This window comes from Drosophila miranda, chromosome 3, assembly GCF_003369915.1.
Source record: "Drosophila miranda strain MSH22 chromosome 3, D.miranda_PacBio2.1, whole genome shotgun sequence".
Lineage (NCBI taxonomy): Eukaryota > Metazoa > Arthropoda > Insecta > Diptera > Drosophilidae > Drosophila > Drosophila miranda.
In genome coordinates this window covers 7,167,226-7,189,688 of record NC_046676.1, presented here as the reverse complement: position 1 = coordinate 7,189,688, position 22,463 = coordinate 7,167,226, and the positions used below count along the sequence as shown (strand labels likewise).

The 22,463-nt window shown below is 46.5% G+C and overlaps 1 protein-coding gene across 4 annotated transcripts in view; it reads right to left on the bottom strand.

Annotated features, from left to right (window-relative positions):
* Positions 1-22,463, bottom strand: part of LOC108159684 (low-density lipoprotein receptor-related protein 6) — a 30,316-nt gene that overhangs the window by 7,315 nt on the left and 538 nt on the right. For all 4 annotated transcript variants that reach the window (XM_017293180.2, XM_017293179.2, XM_017293181.2 and 1 more), the window contains exon 2: positions 21,712-22,020. In XM_017293180.2, coding sequence (XP_017148669.1) covers positions 21,712-21,898 — 187 coding nt within the window. In that variant the 5' untranslated portion in view covers positions 21,899-22,020. The remainder of the gene's footprint in view (positions 1-21,711; positions 22,021-22,463) is intronic.

Here is a 22,463-nt window from a genome sequence, read left to right as displayed (position 1 = left end):
TGCTCAGCTCTGCTGTGGTTTGTGGCAAAATGGCATAATTCGGATGACCGAGTCGACAATTTTAACGCCGCCGCACAGGTCGGTTACGGATCCTGAACCTAGAGAAACAGGAGCAGGAGTAGGAGCGGGAGCAGGAGTAGGAGCAAGAACAACAGTTAAATGCTAAATGAGTGCAAGTGCTGTTATTGTTGGGCAACAGAAATGGGGCGGGGGAACGGAATAGAATGGGATTCGGAATGGGGAAACTTTTGCTTATCCGGCGGGTGGCTTCTGGGCGGCTTGAAGTGAGCATTGGCCGGGGCCAGTGGCCACTGGCAGTGGCAGGATGTTGCCACTCTGCTGCCTCTAACCAACACTGGCAGCACTTGAGCACGGCTGCCGCTGCGAGTGGTGGAATTATGGCCAGCTACAGTGTAGAGTGGAGGTGGCGGCTGTCTCCTCTGTACGTTGTACTAGTTGCAACGGAAGTTGCAGCTATTTAAATGTGTCCGAGGGCTGGGGGCAGGCAGGAGCAGTAGTCAGCCATCCGTGCGGTATGCTCCTGCTCCAGCCTTCTTTTCCTGTCGCTCTAGTTGTTGTTGTTCACTTTTCGTATTCGCATTCGTCCATCCGTTGTTATTTTTTTCTTCTTGTTGGCAAGGACAGAGTGCGGTTAGAATTTCGTGTGTGTGTGTGGGTGGGGCTACACTGTCATAAAAAACAGAGTTATTCCACACTGGCACATACATTTTGATCGAAAGATATCCTTCCATTCGTTCGCACAAGCGAAACAAAATACATGTCCTATGCATGATTGCCACAACAGGGGCACACTGGAAGCGGTGCTCATGGAATGGAATGCTTTTTTATAGACATACTTTTACACAATAATTCTAAGCCCCATTGTAACCATTCCTACATTGATGTTCGGTCCCACGAAACCACAAACAAAATACATGTCGTGTGCATGACTGTTTCGCACAGTGTACTCCAGAAGTTCGCTGCTTCCCACGCGCCATAATTAATTTCGCTCATGAATAATTTTTCATTAAATGTGTGGAAGCAGGCAGCAGGGCCGGACGGGGGCTAAAGTTACGCTGAAAATAGCCGCATTGAAAGGAGCAAATGTTCCTTACATTTTCCCTGTCATTCCACTCCCTTCCCTTTCGGTTTCCTTCACGTTTGCATGTTGCATGCCAGTGCCATTCATAATCCAATTGAAAAATAAATGTACAAACGGATGAGAGAGAGAAAGAGAGAGAGAGAGAGAGAGACAGAGCACGGAGTGGCTTCCGCCTTGGAGGCAAAAAGGCATGAAAGAACTGAACTTGAATTGTGGCAAATGCAGAGGCAACCCTCAGCCATCGTCCGTCCGTTAAGGATGCCCAGGGCGAGGAGTCTCCTCCAGCTGAATGTTCAATCATTTCTGCTCGAGGAATGCTTTCTATCAATTAGTCGCACCTCCACGACACTTCCACGGCACACCATCATCATCATCATCCACATCGTAAAAAGAGGAAACAATGACAGGAGAGTGGCCAAATGCAATTCCCGCCCAGTAAATGAAGTTAGCAAGCAGCCAGCCACAGTCCCCCCAGCCATGGCCACCCGATGGGTCTCTCCCGTGCTAAAAGTTTCCATTAGGTTCCCTTTTCACACACACACACTCGCCGAGGGAAGAGCAGCAGCTCTTTCGTACACTTTTGTAATTACAAGACACTGGCTCCCTGGGCTTCCTGGGCTCCGGTCTAAAGTTTCAGCAATCTCAGGTTCTACTCGTAGCAGCCGCAAACTTATTCATTGCTTCGTCAATCGTCAATCAGGCGTTGACATGCAAGTTCCGCCCTAATGCAGAGACAGCAGGCCAGGTTCGAATCTAACAAGAGTAGGAAAAGGGAGAGGGAGAGGGCGAGGGCGAGGGAGCTACACTACACACCAAAAAAAAAAAAAAAAAAAAGAAGAACAAAGCCAAAACCAAAGCCCAACGAAAGAAAGCAATTTTGTGAAAATGTTGGTGGTTTCTGTTCTGTATTCTTTTTCTTTAACCATACAACACGAAGGAAACATGAGAACAACATAACAAGGCACACGAGAAAATAAAAGGGAAAAGATAAAAATGCAAAGATACAAAAGGTAGTTCCAGTCTCGGTGTTAGTCAAGGGATCCCAGCCATCCAGGCAGGCATCCAACCAGCAGCTTCAGCTTCTCGTTCACTCATTTAAATTATCAACACGAAGAGGGAAGCGAATGAATGCTGCATGTTCTGGCAGCGACCAGAGGCACCTCCGCACAGAAGGCGGCCCGAGAAGGCAGGTGGAAGGTGGAAGGTGGAGCTCCAGCAGTAGAGAGACTCTGGCGAATCCACTTAACTTCAAGTTAACACATATGCTTGGTTGCCTGCCTTGGTTGCCTGCCTTCCTGCCTTCCTGCCTGCGTAAGATAGTAATAATCATCCCAATGATGATCAGCAACCAAGTTTGTTTTCGCTCTGTGTCGTGCATTCGTGATGCTTTTTTGCGTTGCTGTTCCTTTTCAAGTTTTACCAAATTGTTAATGGTTATCAAAGGGGGGCAAGGGGAAGCCTTCCCCGGAAATTTTCTGTTTTGCTTGAATCCGAAAGAATCCACCAAGACGGCTAACGATGCTCCATAACAGCGATGACGCTCGACTCAATACATGTCGTGTACATGACTGCACGTTGAGAGAGAGAGGAAGGCCTTGCGTAGCCACTGCAAATTGATAATAAACAGTTCTGATCGAGATCCAGATCCCAGCCTTACAGGACGCTCCCCACAGATCTAGTATACCGGCTGTTGAGCCAGCCCTGGCTGGCCCACTGCCCATCCCTGGTAGAGCTTTAATTTAAAACCGAAATCAGTGAAACGAAAATGTTCACACACCTACTTTAAAATGTAATCGCCGCGTGCTGTTGATGGAGCGGATGAGGATGGAAAATGTTGGTAGTGGAGGAGTAGGGGGTACGGGTACCCCTGTCTGCTCAACCGATATGACAACTGGCCATTAACGTTAAAATAAATACGCTACACGCCTGGCCCGGGCCCTGCCCCAGCCCCAGCCCCTGCCCCAGCCCCAGCCCCAGCCCCAGCCCCGATGGAGCCGATGGAGACGGCCCAGAGAGACCATAATGATTATGTTGCTGACAGCAAAGAGCCGGACGGAGCAGAGCGGAGCCAACGCTGATGGCAAGCGATGGAGCGTTGAATAAGAAAAATCAACAAACCACAAATCGGGAGGGAGACGACGAGCATCGGAGACGGAGACGGATGTGGATGTGGATGTTGTGTGGATGCGGGCAAAAATGCAAAATAATCTCTCTGTGGCGCAAACCAAAATGGAAATCAACGTGTTCGTGTTGCTTGGCTTGTCCTGGGCATGAAAAATAGTGAGTAGCAACTAGCGTTTCGAATTTTGATGGCATGTCTGGGGGGGATCTGGGGGGGGGATATCAACACATCGGAGAGAGAGCGGACAACACCGTTCACTGAAAACATTTAAAGCGTTAAACATAAACATGGAAGGGGCGTCTGATTGGTTCTGCGACATCCAGAGACTCCAGGCACACAAAACATTAAGAAAATGGCTTCAAAATTGGCTTTGCTGTACACTTTTTGGGTGTGTGAGTGTGACCCCCCCGCCACCCAGAGAAAATTACATTAAATTACAACAGTGTTGTAAAATGTTAAAAGGTCCGGTGCAGCAGCAGCAGCAGCATCAAGAGTTTTGACCATCGCAAGACGTTATTATGTGGAAATTTATGCCAAAACCAGGAAATGCAGACCTCGTCCTGCAGCCTGTGCTGGGCCCACTTATCAGGCAAACATCATCAACTCAACAATACCCATACCCTCCAGAGGAGTACCCGAACACTCCTCCCTCCCTCCCTCCCTTCCTTCCTCACGGAGGAACTTCAGCTGCAGCTGTGCCTTGCCCAAAGAGGAAATTGCAATTGGGGGCCCAAAAGGCAGGCAGAGAGGGGGGGAGAGTGGGGCAGGAGGAGGCCAAGCAGGAGCTGAAGGCATTCGTGGGCTGGCGTTTTGTTTCTGTTTTGCCATTGTTTTGGTTCTGGTTCTGCCTCTGCCTTGGTTCATGTTTTATTTAAAATCTTCAACATTTTATTACAATGGGGCGGTGGACGGACGGACGATTGCGATTCTTGCCATTTGCTTGATGGAACATTTAAATATGCAGATGGATATGGACAAGGCTACAAAAAAAAAACCTCCACGCAGAAATGTGTGCAGCGATCTAGCATCTCAGATGAGCTTTCGGTTCGAGTCCGGAACCAGCAATCACGACGGAGACGTGCCCCGACCGAAAAAAATAAAGTCATGAACTTTATTTTCTCTCAACTCGTTAGCATCAACACCCATTCCATTCCATTCCGTTCCCTGCCGCTCCCGTCTCACATCCCATTCCATCCCACACCGCCCGTTCGCTCGCTCGCTCCTCCTCTCACTCTCTCTCTCTCTCCACTGGGAACCCCTCTCGCCGAAACGCCATTAACTCGCACAGCATGCAATTTGCACGTTCGGAAAGACTTGCCAAAACTCCACTCGTTCACGCTTTGAGGGAACGATGGGAGGACGGACTGAGAGGGGGACAAACACAACGTTGGAGGAATATGCTACAGGGATTCAGCAACAGCAACAGCAACGAAAAGCATTCCCTAAATTGGTGCCACACAGAGCCCTGGACCAGGGAGCGTTGTGGTGGAGGAATCGTGCCAAAACTGTTGAAAATGTTGCACAAACGATTGGGTTTGTTATCTTTTGCAAAAGGAAAACGTGCTGTGGCCCCCAACAGAAGAGAAAACAGGAGAAGGAAACAGACACAGACACAGACAACACGGAAAAGGCGGCAGACATGCAGCAAACTCTGCCCCAAAGATGCTGACGGTCGAGATGCCGAATGCAATTTCGAAGAGTCAAAGTCTACGTTCCCCATTCCGCTCCATCTATCACACCCGCCACATCTCTGTTCCCCATTCTGCCGTTCTGTGGTGGGAGGCGTTTTTGGAAAATATTTCTTCAGCTCATTGGCATCCCGCCTCCAGGGCCTTCAAATCGAGTGGGCTATCGAGCCAGGCTCTTCTCAACGAGAGCTTCTCAGAGAGATCTCTCGAGATGCTCGACAGCATTGGAAACGACAGTGGCCTAAAAGCAAATCGTCGTCGTTAGCCATCCATCCCAGCCATCCTTGTGGGTGGGGTGTGGAGGTGTGGAGAGGTCACTGCTGCTGTTGTTGTTGTCATTGGCTGTCGGAGGGGGGGGAGGCCCCCAAAGACATTTGCATCAATTTCAAGTCAAAGGCAGAGGCGCGCAATTTATTCGAAGCTCGAACCGAATAAATGGATATTCGAGAGTGCTTATTATGGTTTTATTGAATGGCTTATTATTGGCCTAAAGCGTAAAGCCTAAAGCCAGATTCTGTTATTGAAACCTGGAACCGTTCTTTCGTTCTGCTCTCTGAATCGTCCCTCAATTAATCTTCAATGGAAACCCGTCACGAATGGTGAGGCATTGTCCTGAATTCCTTGGGAATCCACAGCTTGCTGTCTCTGAGCCTCGACTATGTTTTATATACGAATCATTAGGTGGGCTGGAAAGCCCTATATGCATTTGTAGTGCTTGCTTAAAGCGCTTACACGTAAGCACTTCCTAATTAAATACTTGTCCCAAATACGTGACCACGGTGGCAAGAATGAAATGCAAACGCAGCAGCAAAAGCAGGATACGTACGAGCCTAGTCAGCGAATAATGTGCTGTGCATCATTATCAGCAATGGAAGCACGGGAGAAACTGGTGGGTGGATGCTCTGGGTGGGGCAGGAGACAGTACCCACATGTCAGCAGGCAGGCAGGCAGCCAGGCAGGCCTCCAGTGGTTGAGAGGGACGATGTTGCAGTGCGACAGACAAGCACATGGCCAGGCTATGCTCCCCATGGCTGCTGCACTCACTCATAATCAAGCAGAGGTACCTCTACCTCCACCCCGTATCCCCCCCTGCCACAACCTGGGGCACGACTGGGGCCGGGCCACCACCATTCATATTATGATAACGATGTGGGTTGGACAGGAGGAGGTGCAGCAGCCAGCCAGCCAGCCAGCCAGCCAGCCAGCCAACCAACGTTCTTGCACGGAAAATATCGTGTTAATATTTTCTGCAGCTCTCTGCGGCCCCGTTCTCTTCCAGTTGCTCCTCTGGCCAGCTTCCCAGCATCCCAGCATCCGTTAATTTTATGGCAATATGCCTCGTTCTGCCGCTGCCACGACCGAGCATAGTTTTGTAGTAGTTTCCAGCACTCAAGTGTTGCCCATCTAGATTGCAGGGCCTGCTCCTGCCCCTGCCCCTGCCCCTGTCCCAGCCCCTGCTCCTGCCTGTTCGCGCTGTAAGCCTCACTGGCTTTGAATTACGAGCCAACACACACACAATGCGGGACTGGCAGCGGGGCAGGTGGCAGGTGCACGGCAGAAACAAAAACACAACAAAAAAGTTGTAAATTTAATACGATTTCTTGAGCGGCTGCTCGATGCTTTAAATTAATTTGCAGACAGCTGGGGCACGAGCTTATTAAATTTATTATTCGTGGAAGTGCATCGATAACGATACCCCTTTGGATTCCATTTGGAAGACCAACAGAACACATGATCATCAATGCTACTAAATCATCAGTTCTTCTAGTTTAAAGTAGGTTTGCTCATATGCAAGATACATAGATACATATTAGGATACAAAATTAAATACAATTAAAGATGTATTTCAACTATATATTTTACTCAATTACTTTTTAGGATTGTTGATCGTTCATGCAGGCCGAAAACAATGTTTCCGAAAGGTCTAATAGTTAGTAACTTTGATCTAAAAATCTATTAAAATAAGCTAAAGTTGATTTTTTTGGTATTTTGTTGGTATTTTTTTTGATATTTTGTTGATATATTTGGTATTTTTGTATTTTTCGGTATTTTTATAGTATTGTTTTCATTTTTTATTATCTCCTATAAGAAATGTGATTTTGTATAACAATTTTTCCTCCATGTCTTTCTAAGATATTGAAATATCTAAAAAAAAAAATCCCCTAAAATTTTCCCGATCTCGGTTAATGGTAGATTTGAAAACGCCAGGAACGTACGTCAAATGCCTCCGCGGATTAAATACAAAACGAGGGGGAACGTTGTGAGTTGCTGCGGACACCGCAACTCTACGGTTATACCCGATACTAAGTCAGTATGGCTCTCCTCCGGCAGACGCCGCTAATATTAAACGACACGACAAAGAGAGAGACAGAAAATCAGTCTGAGCTTGTCGTCGGGGTCTGCGTAGCCACTGAAAATTGATTTCTTGCTTTTGGCTATAAAAATGATCTGATCTGATCCAGATTCAGCAATCTGATAGCTATGGTCGTTATCTATGATTCTGCGTTGATGCCCCAGATTTTCGTACATGAAACAGAGCGAGAAAGAATGAAATTGTTTTCTTGATTCTGGCTATAATAATTATACGATCTGGTTGAGATTTTACACTCTAGAACATATAGTCATTTTCTACGATTCTTCGTTTTTGAATTTATCGTATCTTTAAAAATGTGGATGCCACAGATTTTCGTCCTTTGTGGGGGCGGAAGTGGGCGGGGCGAAGTTTTGAAATATTTTTGTAGCAGTGACATATCACAGAAGTCTGGGTTCAAAACATCGTTGCTCTAGCTCTTATAGTCATTGAGCACTAGGCGCTGAAGGGGACGGACAGACGGACAGACAGACAGACAGACATGGCTCAATCGACTCGGCTATTGATGCTGATCAAGAATATATATACTTTATGGGGTCGGAAACGATTCCTTCTGGACGTTACACACATCCACTTTTACCACAAATCTAATATACCCCAATACTCATTTTGAGTATCGGGTATAAACAGTAACTTTCGGACATTTAATAACTTGCTGAACTAACGCTCAGTACTACATATGTACATATAATACCACAAATAATTGTTGTATAGTCCAAACCAGTTCGCAGGGTTTCGCAGGGCCAGTTCTGTGTTTTGTAGCGTAAAGTCAGGTCATATTTTGGCTTATATCTTTAAAACTTTAACTTCGCTTGTACTCAATTGCTATTGAATTAGAACTATTTATTTGTTTATTATTTTATTATTATTAAATTATTTGTATTATATTATTATTAAATTATTTGTATTATATTATTATTAAATTATTTGTATTATGTTATTATTAAATTATTTGTATTTTATTATTATTAAATTATTTGTTTTATATTGTTTTTATATAATTATTAAATTATTATTATTATATTATTGTTATATTTGTATTATATTTGTTTATTTTTCAAAATTTGTCTATTTATTCTTTTGATTAACATTTTGTGGTACGAATGAATGTAACGTAGGACCGGAATGGAAGTGCCCCTACTCGTATAACATGCACCATTATTGGGAGGCAGCGAATTCTATGTATAATGCAATGCGCAAAATTTCAATTAAATTTTAACCGCTTTCCATTGCATTTTTTTTTTTAAATTAAATTAAATTTCTGCCCAACGAAGGCGTGTACAAATAAATATTTACAAATATCAATGGGCCATTTTGCAGAGTCTGAGATACAGATACACTGCATACAGGCAATAAGTAAATATGTTAAGTAAATATGTACACATGCAGTTCTGCTGCAGTGGCCTATTATGTAGATTCAATATTGGAGTTGTAAAAGGCAATATGTTAATACAAATCGGTTTTTAAGCGGGACAGCAGCGCCAGACAAGTCTCCAAGTGGCCAAGTCTGGCTCTGGAGCCAATCCGTCGTGACAGGCATACAAAATGAGGCGCGAATGACAGTTTCAAGGGGGAAACGAAGAAGAAGGGACTGTGGACTGGGGACTGGGCAACAAACAAATTGACATTCAATTAGTTACTCGTACTGGCAGCCTCGAGTGGAGGCCCCTTTCAGCACAGATCGATGCCCACTCTTGTCTGGGAAGCTGTCAGAAGCAAAAACATTTGTGCAAAATGAAAAATCTATACATATGAATAAAGCGAACGAAACACAACTCGAGTACAAGGGTACACAGGAGTGCACACAGCCGACAGCCGACAGCCGACAGCCAATCGACCAACAGACTGGCAGCCGGGGAGCCATTGAGACGACTCCTCTCCTCCACTTGTGGCCATTAGCACCGAGCGGTAGCTGGCGAATTGATTTATATTGAATTATTGAACTGCCAGCCACTACAACATCGCAGGCATTGAAAATATTTGCACACTGATTGAAGGGAATTGATTGAAATTTCTACATTTTACAGCATGGAAAAAAATACAAGATTTACTTTTGGTTAATTGCCAAGCAGCCAGCAGCATCGGCAGCATCGGCACTTGACTTGTCTCCCCAGCTCCCCAGCTCCCCAGCTCCCCCCAGCCTGTGTCTGTGTCGCCATGTATGGAAATCCGTGTGCCGGACGGTTGGTTGCTTGTAAATTACAGCATAAATTATATCCCGAGACGCTGCTCCGCGGAGAGTGTTGTTTAAGTAAATGGACCACAAGAGCAGGCCGAGCAGGCCGAACAGGCAGAGCAAACAGCTCTCCGCTGAAAACAAATCACTTTTGCAATTGGGTCCTGGGTCCTGGGTCCCTCCCCGGTTCCCCGGCCCCGACATGGACGGTGGAGGGGGAACGGTGCCCACTGCTGCGACGACGATGCGATGTTCAAGTTTTGCAAATTGATTTTTTATTGCCATTTACTTTGCTTGTTGGCTGTGGATGGGTTTGGTCCGACTGGGGGAGAGGGGGAGGATATTGCCGGGCCAGGCAGGCCATAATTTATAAATCAATTTTAGATTTATGCGCTGGTCCCCAGCAAAGTGCTGGCTAACTAATTGCTCCGTCACCGTGCTGTCGCGCTGACCAACACTGGCAGCCACATCAGCTGAGGGGGAAAAATAAACATTAGCTCTGGAAAATGTATACTCTAGAGAAAGAAAAGAAAGAAATTAAACTAATTGATGTGCTGACCAACACTGGCAGCCAAGTGTTGGAAAAAGGGAAAATTAACACTGTTAAGTCTGTATTGTTTGAAAAATCTCCATAAATTTGAAATTAGAAAATTCTCTGATGGATTGACCAACACTGGCAGGCAAGTGTTGCCCTATAAGCAGAGGGGAAAAATTAATACCCTGTAAAAAAAAACCAACTGAAAAATCTATAGTCTAGAAACAGCTCCATTCATCGGCCGATTTGGAATTAGAAAATGATAATTCAGTGTATCAAATTTATGAGCGCCCCGTCACATTTTGCATGACAAAAGTTTGCCTCGAAACAGTCACAAAAGAAAAAAAAACTAGACAGGGGATTACTTTTGAATCTCTTGAGGCTGGCTTCAAGAACTCTACTCTAATGTATGGGTACGGGCCGGGGCTTGGGCTTTTCACATGCAAATAAAACGGCAACAATGTTCGCATTTAGTTGACAAATTTAGCATTTATAATGGGGTTTCGGTTCTCTTGTGTTCGGCTGGTGGAAAGCTTCTTTTGGCTGTTGCCTGTTGGCTTTCATTCCATTTTAATTATTATATTCGCTTGTTACGCCCCTACACGCATTTATTCTTAACGATTTCTATGCTGCCATTTGTTTAGGGACAAAAGCCACAAAAGCCAGATACAAAACAAACGAGCTTTTGGCCCGTAAAATGGCTTGTTGTGTGGCGGTGCCGGTGCTAGTGCCTCGAGGCGTTTTCTGGTCGCAAACAAGGGGGAACCTCTTGGCTCTTGGGTTGAACCCGCGCTGGAACCCCTTCTGGAGGAACCACAGGTAGCGCGAGCAGCGAGAGAGCAAACAAGCTAAACAAACCAGACCCAAAAACAAAAGGAAGGGAACATAGATACACAGATACGCACAGATACAGAGATACACAGATACCAAACGAAAGAACCAACAGAAACAAATCCAGTCAACAATTTTTCGAACATTCGTTGTAGCCATCGCATCGGATGGCATCTCTTTTGGAGACCGTGGAGTCGGGCAGGAGAGGAGACCTCCTCCACTCGTTGCCGATAAATTTGGCCGTAATCTCGATAATGATTTTGTTTGCATTGTTTGTCCCCGGCTACCCTTTTCGGGTTTTGTTTTAAAGATTTTTGTGTATGCTGTAATGTAATCGGAGCTCCTCTCGCCTCTCGCTTGCCACATAATGAAGTCGTTCTCTATCGGATGGGTCTTTCTCTGGGAAAGAGTTGCTGGTTTTTTTTGGTGATTTTTTTGCGCCCATGTCCTATGACCGAACCCATCCGTACGGATCGGATCATCATAACGAAGTCTGACATTAATGGCGCAAGAAAAACGCAACAGGTTATTTACTGTCCAAAGCGTAGAGGCATTTGTATTCAAATGCGATGTCTCTTTGGTGTTTAGTCGCAGACTTGAAATGGCAAAACTTGTTTGTCTTTTTTTGGCTTTGGCTGTGGGGAGTCGCGACTTGACACCTTTCCGTGCATATTAAACAAGGCACGGAGCCCGTAGTCGGAGGTGTCATAAGCGAAATTTATATTGAACCAAAGCAATGCTCAGCCAATGCTCTGTTCTCAATTAGAGCTGCCAACTCTGTGGCAGACCCACAGTGGGAATGGAAATGGAAACTTGTGGGAGCCATGCCTCAGCTGCAATCAACTGAAACCGATTGGACGACTGCACTACATCCACACAAGCGGGCTAAATGAGCTGTTTGGACGGGACCCAGGCATGAATGCAAAATTAGCCAAGCGCGCGATTCCATTTACCGTGAAGGTGCATGGGCATGGGCAGGGGCAGGGGCAGGGGCCGCTGTGGCAATTCAATTTCAATATGCGGCAAATTATAACAATTGCAGCCCTGGCCCTGGCCAGTGGCCACACGCACCTACTCTGCCCCACCTGGCCACGCCACGCCCCTACAGACGGCAGAGCAACAGCTGCGGAGCTGGAGGTGCCCCCAGGCACTGGAGTTAAACTGGTTAACAAAATATAAGAGCCAACATTCTTGATCCACTAGGCTCCCCCATAGCTCTTAGACTTGGTTGTGTCTCCTTTTGCTTATGGGAAATTTGTACATGAATGTATCCCGAAAGGAGAGCTTTCGCGGAGAACTTTTGCTGAACAGTGTGATTCCCGTGTGCACCGCAAAAGCTATTACGCATACCAATGGTAATAGGCAGCTCCGTTCGGGCCATGGAAATTGTTGTGGCTCTGGCTGCAAATTGTTGAAAATTACCCAGAGACACCGACAGAAGAAGATGGGCCACATTATTCATATACGATACACATGGCAGAAGGGTTATGGCCATGTGTTGCATGTATCTTAACACGTTACAAATAAATGTCATTATTAAGATGCCGATGAGTCGTCGTGCCACCAAGGCGACCATCTCAATGGCCTTGTGCGTGTGCGACAGAGATGGAGATAGGAAGGAAGCGCAGGGAAAGGATGCTGCTGGTAATTCTCTCGTTTGCTGGTAATTAGAATGCACAGGGAGCACGGGGAGTGCAGGGAGCATCAAAAGCGGCAAAATGCAGCATAAGAGAGTGATTATATATGTACACAAAAGGGGAAAGGGCACAGCAGGGCAGGGGCAGGGGGAGGGGGAGGCAAGCGGCCAACAATTTGTATATCAACACATTAATGAAATGAATGATTTCTTGCTGCTTCTTGCTGTTCTTTGTCTTTGTCTGGCAATGCGCTATAGGTTGAAGCGGGACGGCTATATCGTTGGAACAATTACAAATGCGCATATTGAAAGATTTACAACACACACACGAGGCACACACACACACGAGGCACACACACAGGCAAGCAGAAGAAGTAGAAGCCGCTCCACTACACGATACACAGGGTATACACGAGGGTAGTATGGAACAATCTTCCCCATAGCATCAAAACCATTAGGAGACTTTATTTTTAATTTTACTTGGGAAATCATTAAAATTAAATTAACAAATTCACTCAAAAAAGAAAATAATTAAAAATAATACAACAAATAAATACAAAATAGTAGAATAAATAATTACAATTTAAAAAAGTAATAAAACAAAATTGAGTAAAAACAATTATAAGTATAAGCATTTCTAAAAATGTAAATGATATTTATTAGATATAATTCAATAACTGTCGACAAAAATCTAGATTTTATTAACTACCTCTCGATCGCCAATAAAAAGTACATCACTTTTAAGTGTTGAAAAGCTTTAACAGGGTATCAAAAGGCACTAGCCTACCTTGTAGGTTTTCTGCATTTGTTTACTTGATTTTTGCATTCAATTTTTATATATGTACAACTCATAAACAATTTACATTGGAATTGGACTGCCGCCTTCGGTCATTAAAATCTCCCTCACAAACGAACCATAAACCATAAACGATTTTTACCCACATGAAAATCAGGGATGGATGCTTCAGAGGGTATTTTGAAACAGAGAGAGAGAGAGAGAGAGAGAGAGAGACAGCGAGAAAGAGAGTATGATAGAGAAAGAAGGAAAGAACGCAAGGACTGTAAAAAAAAAAATACTATGACTTTTCAGAATTGAGTAGAATTTGCATAGCAAAAATAAACATTCGTAAATACAATGCACATTCAATGGGTATCAAAAGTTTCGCACCTTAAACTATTTGGGTTGGATATTTGTATTTTTGTTGCTCTTTCTCCCCCAACAGTGTTGGTAAATTCCTGATTTGATTCATCAAAAAAACGATCAATGTGATAAATTAGTTTTTGTGGTTTCTCTTGGGTTATATTTGATGGTGGCTGTTGGCTCTTTGAGGTTTCGACCTATAACTAATGATGCTGATGAATCTCAGATCGTTGAGATACCTCTTCTGATTCGTGGCTTTATTTAGACCCCATCTCATTGCCATTCAGGACTGGCATCCTATAAAATATCAATAAATATGTATTTAAGGAACCCTAATTTATATTCGACAAAAGTTAATTAAAAAGTCAGCAAGGGTGTTCTCTCCCGGACCACAAATCATTCAAAAGTGTCACTTAAATTATATAGACAGAAGACGACGACGACGCTGGTCTCCAGGGATAGCCAGAAAAAGCCAGAGAAAACCCGAAACCGAAATATGTACGAGCAAAAAATATATCTCGACAAATTAGTATGCACAACAGGTTAAAAATTGACAAACGCCAGTCGAAGGCAGGAAAAAGGGCAGCAAAAGAGCAGCAGAAAATGCCAAAAATAGAAGGCATAAAATGATAAAAGCCATAAATAAAGTTTAAATTGGTTTTGTTTTTTTTTTTTTTTTTTTTTTAACTGGGAAGGAACTGGCATAAATTATAGGGTCAGTCGGGGCCATGAGGGGTCCGATCCTGCCAACGAGCTGCGAATTAATGTTTCCTCTCAGCAATATTAGATAACGCTCCAGCGAAAGAAACTCGAGACGAAGCCGAGACCCTCCCTCCCCTCCCCCACCTGACCATATGGCGGGGGTCTTGTGTTTTGGCCAACAAATAAACCTCAGGAGCCAACACGGAACGAAAACACGATAACAGCAAAAGGGGTGGGGGGGGAGGGGTTTTAAATATTTAAACATGGAGTGGCCGAAGCTTTTAATACCCTAACAGGTTGATTATCGCCATGTTCTTCGATTTAAAGACATGGAAACATCTACTCAGAGTCCCAAGTACCTCGTCTTCCAGGGTAGGCAACGGGGCGGGGCAGGGCAGACACAACAATTACACAAAAAAAAAAAACAAAGAGCAGTCAAAAAGCCAAAAACAAAAACAAGAAATAAGAGAAAACATTCTTTTCCGCGTGCGTGTGTGTGTGTGTGTGTGTGTTTGTTTGGCTGATGCTGGGGCCTGGTCTGGCCTGGCCTCTAAATGACCGGCTTGGGCTTCGAAACAAGTCACCGGTGGACGACCTGGTCCCCCAAAAGGGTCTCTTAACGATGTGCATGTTTATGCGCTGCGCTGCGTTGCAGGCAACGCACGAACGCGCAGACATTTAAAGCAGTGGATGAAAACAACAACAACAGCAGCAGCAGCGAGCAGCAGAAACTCCAGCAGGAAGAGAGACAACAACAGCAGCAGCAACGAGAAGAAGAAGAAGGGCGTGGAATGGAGGAGAAGCTGCAAAAGGGAGGGAGAGCTTGTTAGCAGGGGCCTGGGCTGAGATGCTGTTTAGAGATGAGCGATATCGGTGACTCCAACTATTGAAGCAGCACAGCAGTAGCGGTAACAAAACTATCGTCTAAACTGAGAGGCCATCCTCCAACACTAGATACTGTTTACTGTTCCTTCAAAGTCTTACTGCTCCAAAATATATTGCTCATCTCTAGCTGCTGGTGTTGTTGTCGAATCCCCTTGTTTTTGTTTCTGTTTCTGTTTCTCGTTCGGTTCGTTAGTTGGCCAACGCCAACGGCTATGTTAAGTGGCTCGCACACTCATACATACATACATACATACATACACGATTAAAGAGACACACCCGGACTGGCAAGGGTGAGGAGTGTTGTGTTGCCTGCACTGCACGCCTATAGATATGCAAATTGTATAGAAATTTAATTACTTGCTGACATGTTTTGGGTCTTTAAATTGGCAACTTGTTGGCTAAATTATTGTTATATCGCTGCGCGTTCCTGTTGAGGGCAGCTGTTTGACATTTCAAAAATCGGGTGCCTTATATTGTGGAACCCGCCTGTACCCAAAGTTGAAATACCAAATGGATGATTGATCTCGTAATGCCTTTGCAGTGCTATGAAATGCAAACCATCTCGATTAATTAAACGTTTAATGCCCCGATATCTCGTTTATAACCAGCGGGCGGTAGGGAGAGGGCATGCCTTTTGCCTATCACCAGTTCCCTTTTGCAATTAACATTTGTGGAACACACGTCATTACAAGATTACGATAAATGATAAGAAGGAGAAGGAGAAGCAGGAAAGAGCTGGTCAGACGGGTCTCTCCTTGTTGCTGCTTCTCCTGCTGTTGTTGTTGTTGCTGCCGCATATTTGCATACGGAAACCGCGCTGTGTACGCAACTGTAAACGGGAGCCAATTTGCTGGCAATTCCAATACCGATTACGCACACACACACACGCCTACACACAGTAGCAAAGTAGATAGGTCCAAGCTGTGTAGAAGATGTGGAAAGGAGAACCACCTGGCAAAGGACTGTAGCCTGGAACCACAGTGCATGCTCTGCAAGGGAACGAGCGCAGACTGGAAGCACGTGGCCGGCAGCGGTAGATGCCCCCAGTTTAGGAACGCCCTGACTAAAAGATCAGCATGAGGTGTACTCAGCTGAACTTAAACCATTGCGAAGCTGCTCAGTCTCTCCTGAGACAAGCAGTCAGGGAGAGGAAGACCGAAGTCGTGCTCATCTGCGAGCCATTCAGGGCGATACCAGGAAGCGGTTGGACCAGCAGCAGTTGCGGCAAGGCGGCCATCTGGGCCGTACAAATCCAACCCCAGGAGATATGCGCAGCCAACGAAGGATTTGTTAGAGCGAGGCTTAGAGAGGTAACCTTCTATAGCTGCTATGCCCCGCCGAGCTGGGACCTAGCGCGCTTCCAAAGTATGCTAGCGCATATAGCGGAGGACGCGCGCGGAAGAGCCCCCGTAATAATAGCGGGAGACTTTAATGCGTGGTCCGTAGAGTGGGGCAGTAAGGAAACCAACGCCAGAGGCACGTGTCTGCTCGAGGAATTTGCGTCCTTGGACGTAATACTCGCAAACGATGGCAGGAAGCTAACCTACTTCAAGGCGGGCCGAGGGTCCATTATCGACCTAACCTTCATGAGCGTCTCACTCCATAGGGGAGCTACGTGGAGAGTAAGCGAGGAGTTTACGTTCAGCGACCACCAGGCGATCCACTTCGAATGCGGAGCAGCAACGAAAAGACAGCTAGCCAAAATTACCGGACCTAAATGGAAGGGCGACCACCTGGATGTGGAAACCTTCACGGAATATCTGCGCAACGCCAGCTGGAGCCCTGCGCGAGAAACGGCAGAGGGCCTGGCTCAGAAACTGGCGAAGCTCATGGAGGAGGTATGTGATGTGGCAATGCCAAGAAGGAAGCCTTGCAAAAGAGGAGCGCCCTGCTACTGGTGGAATGCGGAGGTTAACCAGCTAAGGAAAGCCTGCCTACGAGCAAGACGGTGCTACCAGAGAGCGCGAGGTCGGCCTGAGTTCGAAACCAGGGGAGAGGAACTCCGATCAGCGAAAAGAGCCCTTAAACGTGCCATAAAGAAGAGCAAGTCAGCCTGCTTCAGGCAGATATGCGAGGAGGCGGACGTCAACCCTTGGGGGACGGCATATAAGGTCGTCACCAAGAGGATAAGGAGCCAGTCAACACCGGAAGTGACCTGCCCGATCCTGCTTCGTAGCATCGTGGAGGCCCTATTCCCACAGCACCCGTATAGGGAGGAAAGCGTCTCGAGCCAAGACTCCGAGCTGTGGCAACAGATTTCTGTTGAGGAGGTGATAGCGGCTACCAGGAGAATTGGGGATAAAAAGGCACCAGGACCGGACGGTATCCCAAACAAGGCATTGAAGCTTGGAGCAACCGCCAGACCAGAAGTATTTGTTGACACGTTCAACAAATGCCTGCGGGAAGGAGTGTTTCCAGAGCAGTGGAAAGTGCAGCGGCTAATACTTCTACCCAAAGGAAATAAGTCCCCGGAGGAACCATCAGGATACCGCCCAATATGTTTGCTGGATACGGTCGGCAAAACCCTGGAGAGAATCGTCTACAACCGACTGCAAGTTGTGATCCAGGAGAAGGAGGCCTTATCGGAGTCCCAGTACGGATTCCGGAAGGCCAAATCAACGGTCGACGCCATCAAGGCAGTCACCGACATTGCATCCAGAGCGATCGAGGGAATAAGATGGAGATTTGGCACAAAGGAGTACTGCGCGGTGGTGACCCTGGATATCCGTAACGCGTTTAACTCAGCGAACTGGTCTCGGATAAACGAGGCGCTCGGGAGAATTGGAGTTCCCACCTACCTGCTTCGGATAATAGCCAGCTACCTGTCGGGTAGGGTACTGAGGTACGAGACGGAGGAGGGACCAAAGCTCTACAGGGTGACAGCCGGAGTTCCACAGGGATCAGTCTTAGGACCTCTACTGTGGAACATAATGTACGACGACGTCCTGAGACTCCAGCTCCCGCAGGGATGCACGCTTGTCGGTTTCGCTGACGATCTCGCCCTGGTCGTGGTAGCCAAAGAGCTCCGAGATGTCGAGGCGACGGCCAACGAGGCAATCCGGATCGTATCCAACTGGATGGAAAACGCGGGATTGGACCTGGCTGGCCACAAAACGGAGGCTGTACTCATCACGAGTCGGAAGAAGGTGGAGTACGCGACGTTTCGCGTGGGTAATGCGACTATTAAGTCGCAGGAGTCAATCCGGTACCTAGGCGTGATGCTGGATAACCGATTGAACTACCGGGCCCACATCGAGTACGTGAGTCAAAAAGCCTCCCGGATGCAGGCAGCACTCGCAAGGATGCTCCCCAATATTGGTGGACCCAAGGCAGGTCGTCGCATACTCCTGGCGAGAGTAGTGGCCTCGATCCTACTGTACGCTGCGCCGGTGTGGTCTTCAACCCTATCCGGCAACATGAGTCTAAGAAGAAAGATGTCAGTGCCATATCGGCTCTGCGCTCTTCGAGTAGTGTCTGGATATAGGACGGTGTCGGATAACGCAGCCCTGGTCCTCGCGGCCATGATACCGGTGGATATACTAGCGCTCGAGATGACGCATGTATATGAAGCGCGCGCAGGGATGCGAACTAATGCATCGCTAGAGACCATCCGTGCGTCGGAAAGGCGGGCGTCGATAGAAAAATGGCAGGCAAGATGGGACACGGCCACAAATGGACGGTGGACCCATAGACTAATCCCGGACATTGAGTCATGGATAGGGCGGAGAAACGGAGAGATGAACTACCACCTCACCCAATTCCTGACGGGTCACGGAGGATACAGGAAGTATCTACATAGGTTCAAACACGAGGATACTCCCGAGTGTCCTGAGTGTTCGAATGAGAGCGAGGATCCGGAGCATGTGATCTACCACTGCACGAGGTACCGCTCAAGTGCAGAGTATTTCCCACGACCAGAGGAGCTAATGGCGTTCATGACGGAGTCCGACGAGAACTGGCAGCGCGTTAGCAACACCCTAATAGCCATCCAGAGCGATCTGAGAAGATGCGAAAGGGAGCGACGCGTAGAGGAGAGTGCCTAACGTAGGCAACCCATCCCGCGAAGTAATACTTTGCGGTGATCCCGCGGGGAATGAGGTGTGCAGCTGTGCGTGGTGGTGAGTTTAGCTGGGAAGCCCCGAAGGGGTAGTCCAGTTCGTTGACTGGTACGGGCCGGTCGCGTCTCTTAGAGATTCTCACCCGCCGTGGCGTATCCATGGAAAAAAAAAAAAAAAAAAAAACACACACACGCACATCGTCTGTCGAATGCGTAGAGGTCAGTGGCTAGGCCAACAACACGGCCTCATACACAATACACACATCAGAATGCGGTATCGATGTGCATGATGCGGAGGATGCTGCATTGAAACCGAATACATGCGGTGGCATGCAAACACACACCCATACCCACACCCACACCCACCCACACACACAAACATACATGAATGCCGATGCCGATGCCCCATGCAACACAACATTATTGTTTAAATTGCAAAGTGATACTCGGTACATCTGTGCTGTGGGGCACCATGGTGCAATGCCGGGCAGGATTTGGCTTACGGAATCCATCTGGGCCACAGAATGATTAGGTTAGTTAGAGCGAAATTGTGTTTGCGTTGCGTTTGGGGCATGGGCATTTGCTTTGCCCAGTTTGGGGCCTAAATCAATAAATAGTTTAGATTGGAATGTGTTGAAGCCTTTTGATAGTTACCAAAAGTTGCTCCTGCTACTGAAATCTACATTCTATTTTATGATATTTTTGCTGTATTACATATGAACGAAGAAATTTAAGATTTCATTTTTACCCCATTTTCAAAGAAGAGGATGAGATGAATGTCAATGTTCGTTGTGTGTGTGTTTGCGAGTGTGTCGTGGTGTGTTCTGGCGGCTCAAAAGTGGAACTGTTCTCCCACACTTGAATGAAATCAAAATCAATGTCAACAACAGTGAAACGCTCGGTCCCCAGGGCAGTGGGAGATGGGTTGGAAAATCCGTCAAAGGCGTTTTTCCTCCTGCTTTGAAGTGCGCCCCTTTTACTAAACTACTTGCTGAACGGGCGCGTACTACGGCGTAGTAAATAGAAGCAAAAGCAAATGGCGAAAACGAGCGAAGGACCGACCGAATCTCTCCCACTCACCATACAAGCCCACTGAGCCACACACACACACACACACACACGCGCGCGGAACACCAGCAGCAAAAACGTCAGTTGCTGCAAAAAAGGCAAAGGCAAAGGCCTAGGGGGAAGGGTGCGGCACTGGAATCATCGTAGGCAAAAACACTTTGTGCGCGCGTCAAAGTGTTAAAGAAAGTAAATCGCAAACACACACACACACACATCCTAAGAGCCAGAGAGGGAAGAGCAAAGAGAGAGAGATGAGAATACAGAGCTCTTTTTTTGGGTGCTGGCTTGTGTACATATTTGATGCGCTTTTTTCGGAAGCAGCAGCAGCAGCTCTCTGCCTCCCGATCTCCTTCCTCCACATTCCATCTCACTCTCGACTGCTATGCCCGTCGACAGTTTTTTGTATTGCACGTTGCTTGGAGCGCGGTCGGGAGCCAGGCACTTGCTTTGCTGGCGCCCCAATGCATGTTGGAGCACTCCGGACTTCGGACTCCGACAACTCCAGTCCGGAGGACCCCGGGCTTATCTTTCAACCAAACACTTCACCGCCCACTCTCAGAGCTTAACGATACTCGTGCCTTTGTCCATTTACCATTTCCATATTAACTTTAGCAACGGGAATGAGGCAACTTTTTCGTTCCTCCTGCTTCTCCTTCTGCTATTGCCCCGCCGCCCCACTTGACAAAGTCGCTTTGTGGCCAGCCTTATTATAGACATCGACGCTGTGCCCGGCAAAGGCCCCCCAAATTTGTGTGCTTGGGTCAATGCTTTGTGAATTTGAAATGTACAGGAGCAGGAGCAGAGCAGAATCAGAAGCAGACTCGGCAATTACCCGGGAGTATACTTGTACTACGAGTATACTATTATAACTACTAAATTATTACTATGCCTCTTTTTGCAGCTCATTAGCGTCTGTCGCATCTGCTCGTAAAAGTGGCAGGCAGGGGCTTGGCTTAGATAGTACGGGAGGCACTAAATTATGCCCAGTGCAATCAAGTTGAGTGCGTACTACAGGCTAAATAAGTAGTTGTTCTTGTTGTTTATTCATAAAGGCTTCCCGCGCACAGAAATTGTCAGCCAAAGGGCTTTGACAAGAAAAATGAGAGCTTAAGGCAAAGTATAAAGCGGCGAGAGGGTGGAAGGAGGAAGCATAAAAGTGCAGTTGAAACCACACACACAAAGAACACACATACAAAGGTAAACGAAGCGCGCTCGCTTTGAGGGGTGCGAAAGGGATGGCAGGATGTAAATTTGTCACTTTACTCCTGCTTTGGTTATTTTTCCCTGTGTGTGTTAATGAACTTGTGGTGCTCTATGTTCATGCATTTGCCTCCCTCACACTCGTTCCGAATTTAAACAATGCCATCAATAATTATAGAATGTAGAAGTAGACATACCATTTTTATACTGCCAAGAATCGGAGACGCCGAAGCACATCAGCACAAAGATCACAAAGGGTGGACTCCATCCACCTCCATAGAAACTAGCACTTGCACATCTTGCCGCTTTCGTTGTATATTTGATTGTAAGTTGGCACAGTTGAGGTTCGATTTGAGTATGCTTTCTGAATGGCTCGCGGGCCATTTTCTTATGGACACAATCTCAGAAATTCCAAGACATTTGGAGTAGAAATAAGCGAAACGAACCGATCGTCTCCACGGGTTTTGTTAGGCACTAATAATCATTATCTATAGCACACAAAAGTACTGCAAGAGAGAGAGAGCAAGAACAAGAGGGAAAAATTTAAGACCAGACCCAGACACATCAAAAAAACTTCAGTCGGGGTATTAATTACACTGTGCAGCAAAACCTGCTGCAACGCTTTTGCACGCGGTAAAGTTTCTATTTCCGATTTGTTTACATGGAAACCTTTATGTAGTATTTATTTATTTGTATTTTTGCGATCTCAAAGATTTTATTTCTATGGTTTTGTTGCGCAGTGTGATCGCGTTGTTCTTGAGGTTTTTGTGTTTGTGTGGGTCAGTGCTTTGGACAAATTGTTGTTGTCGTAGAGTATCTGAGCGATAAGCAATTGTGCAACTGTGTAGGTGTGTGTTCTGGTTGCTAAATTGAAACATTGTTAATGATAAGCATTGCACTAGTAATAAATTCCCTTTTCCTCTTTGACGCAACAAGCCGGCAAATGCAG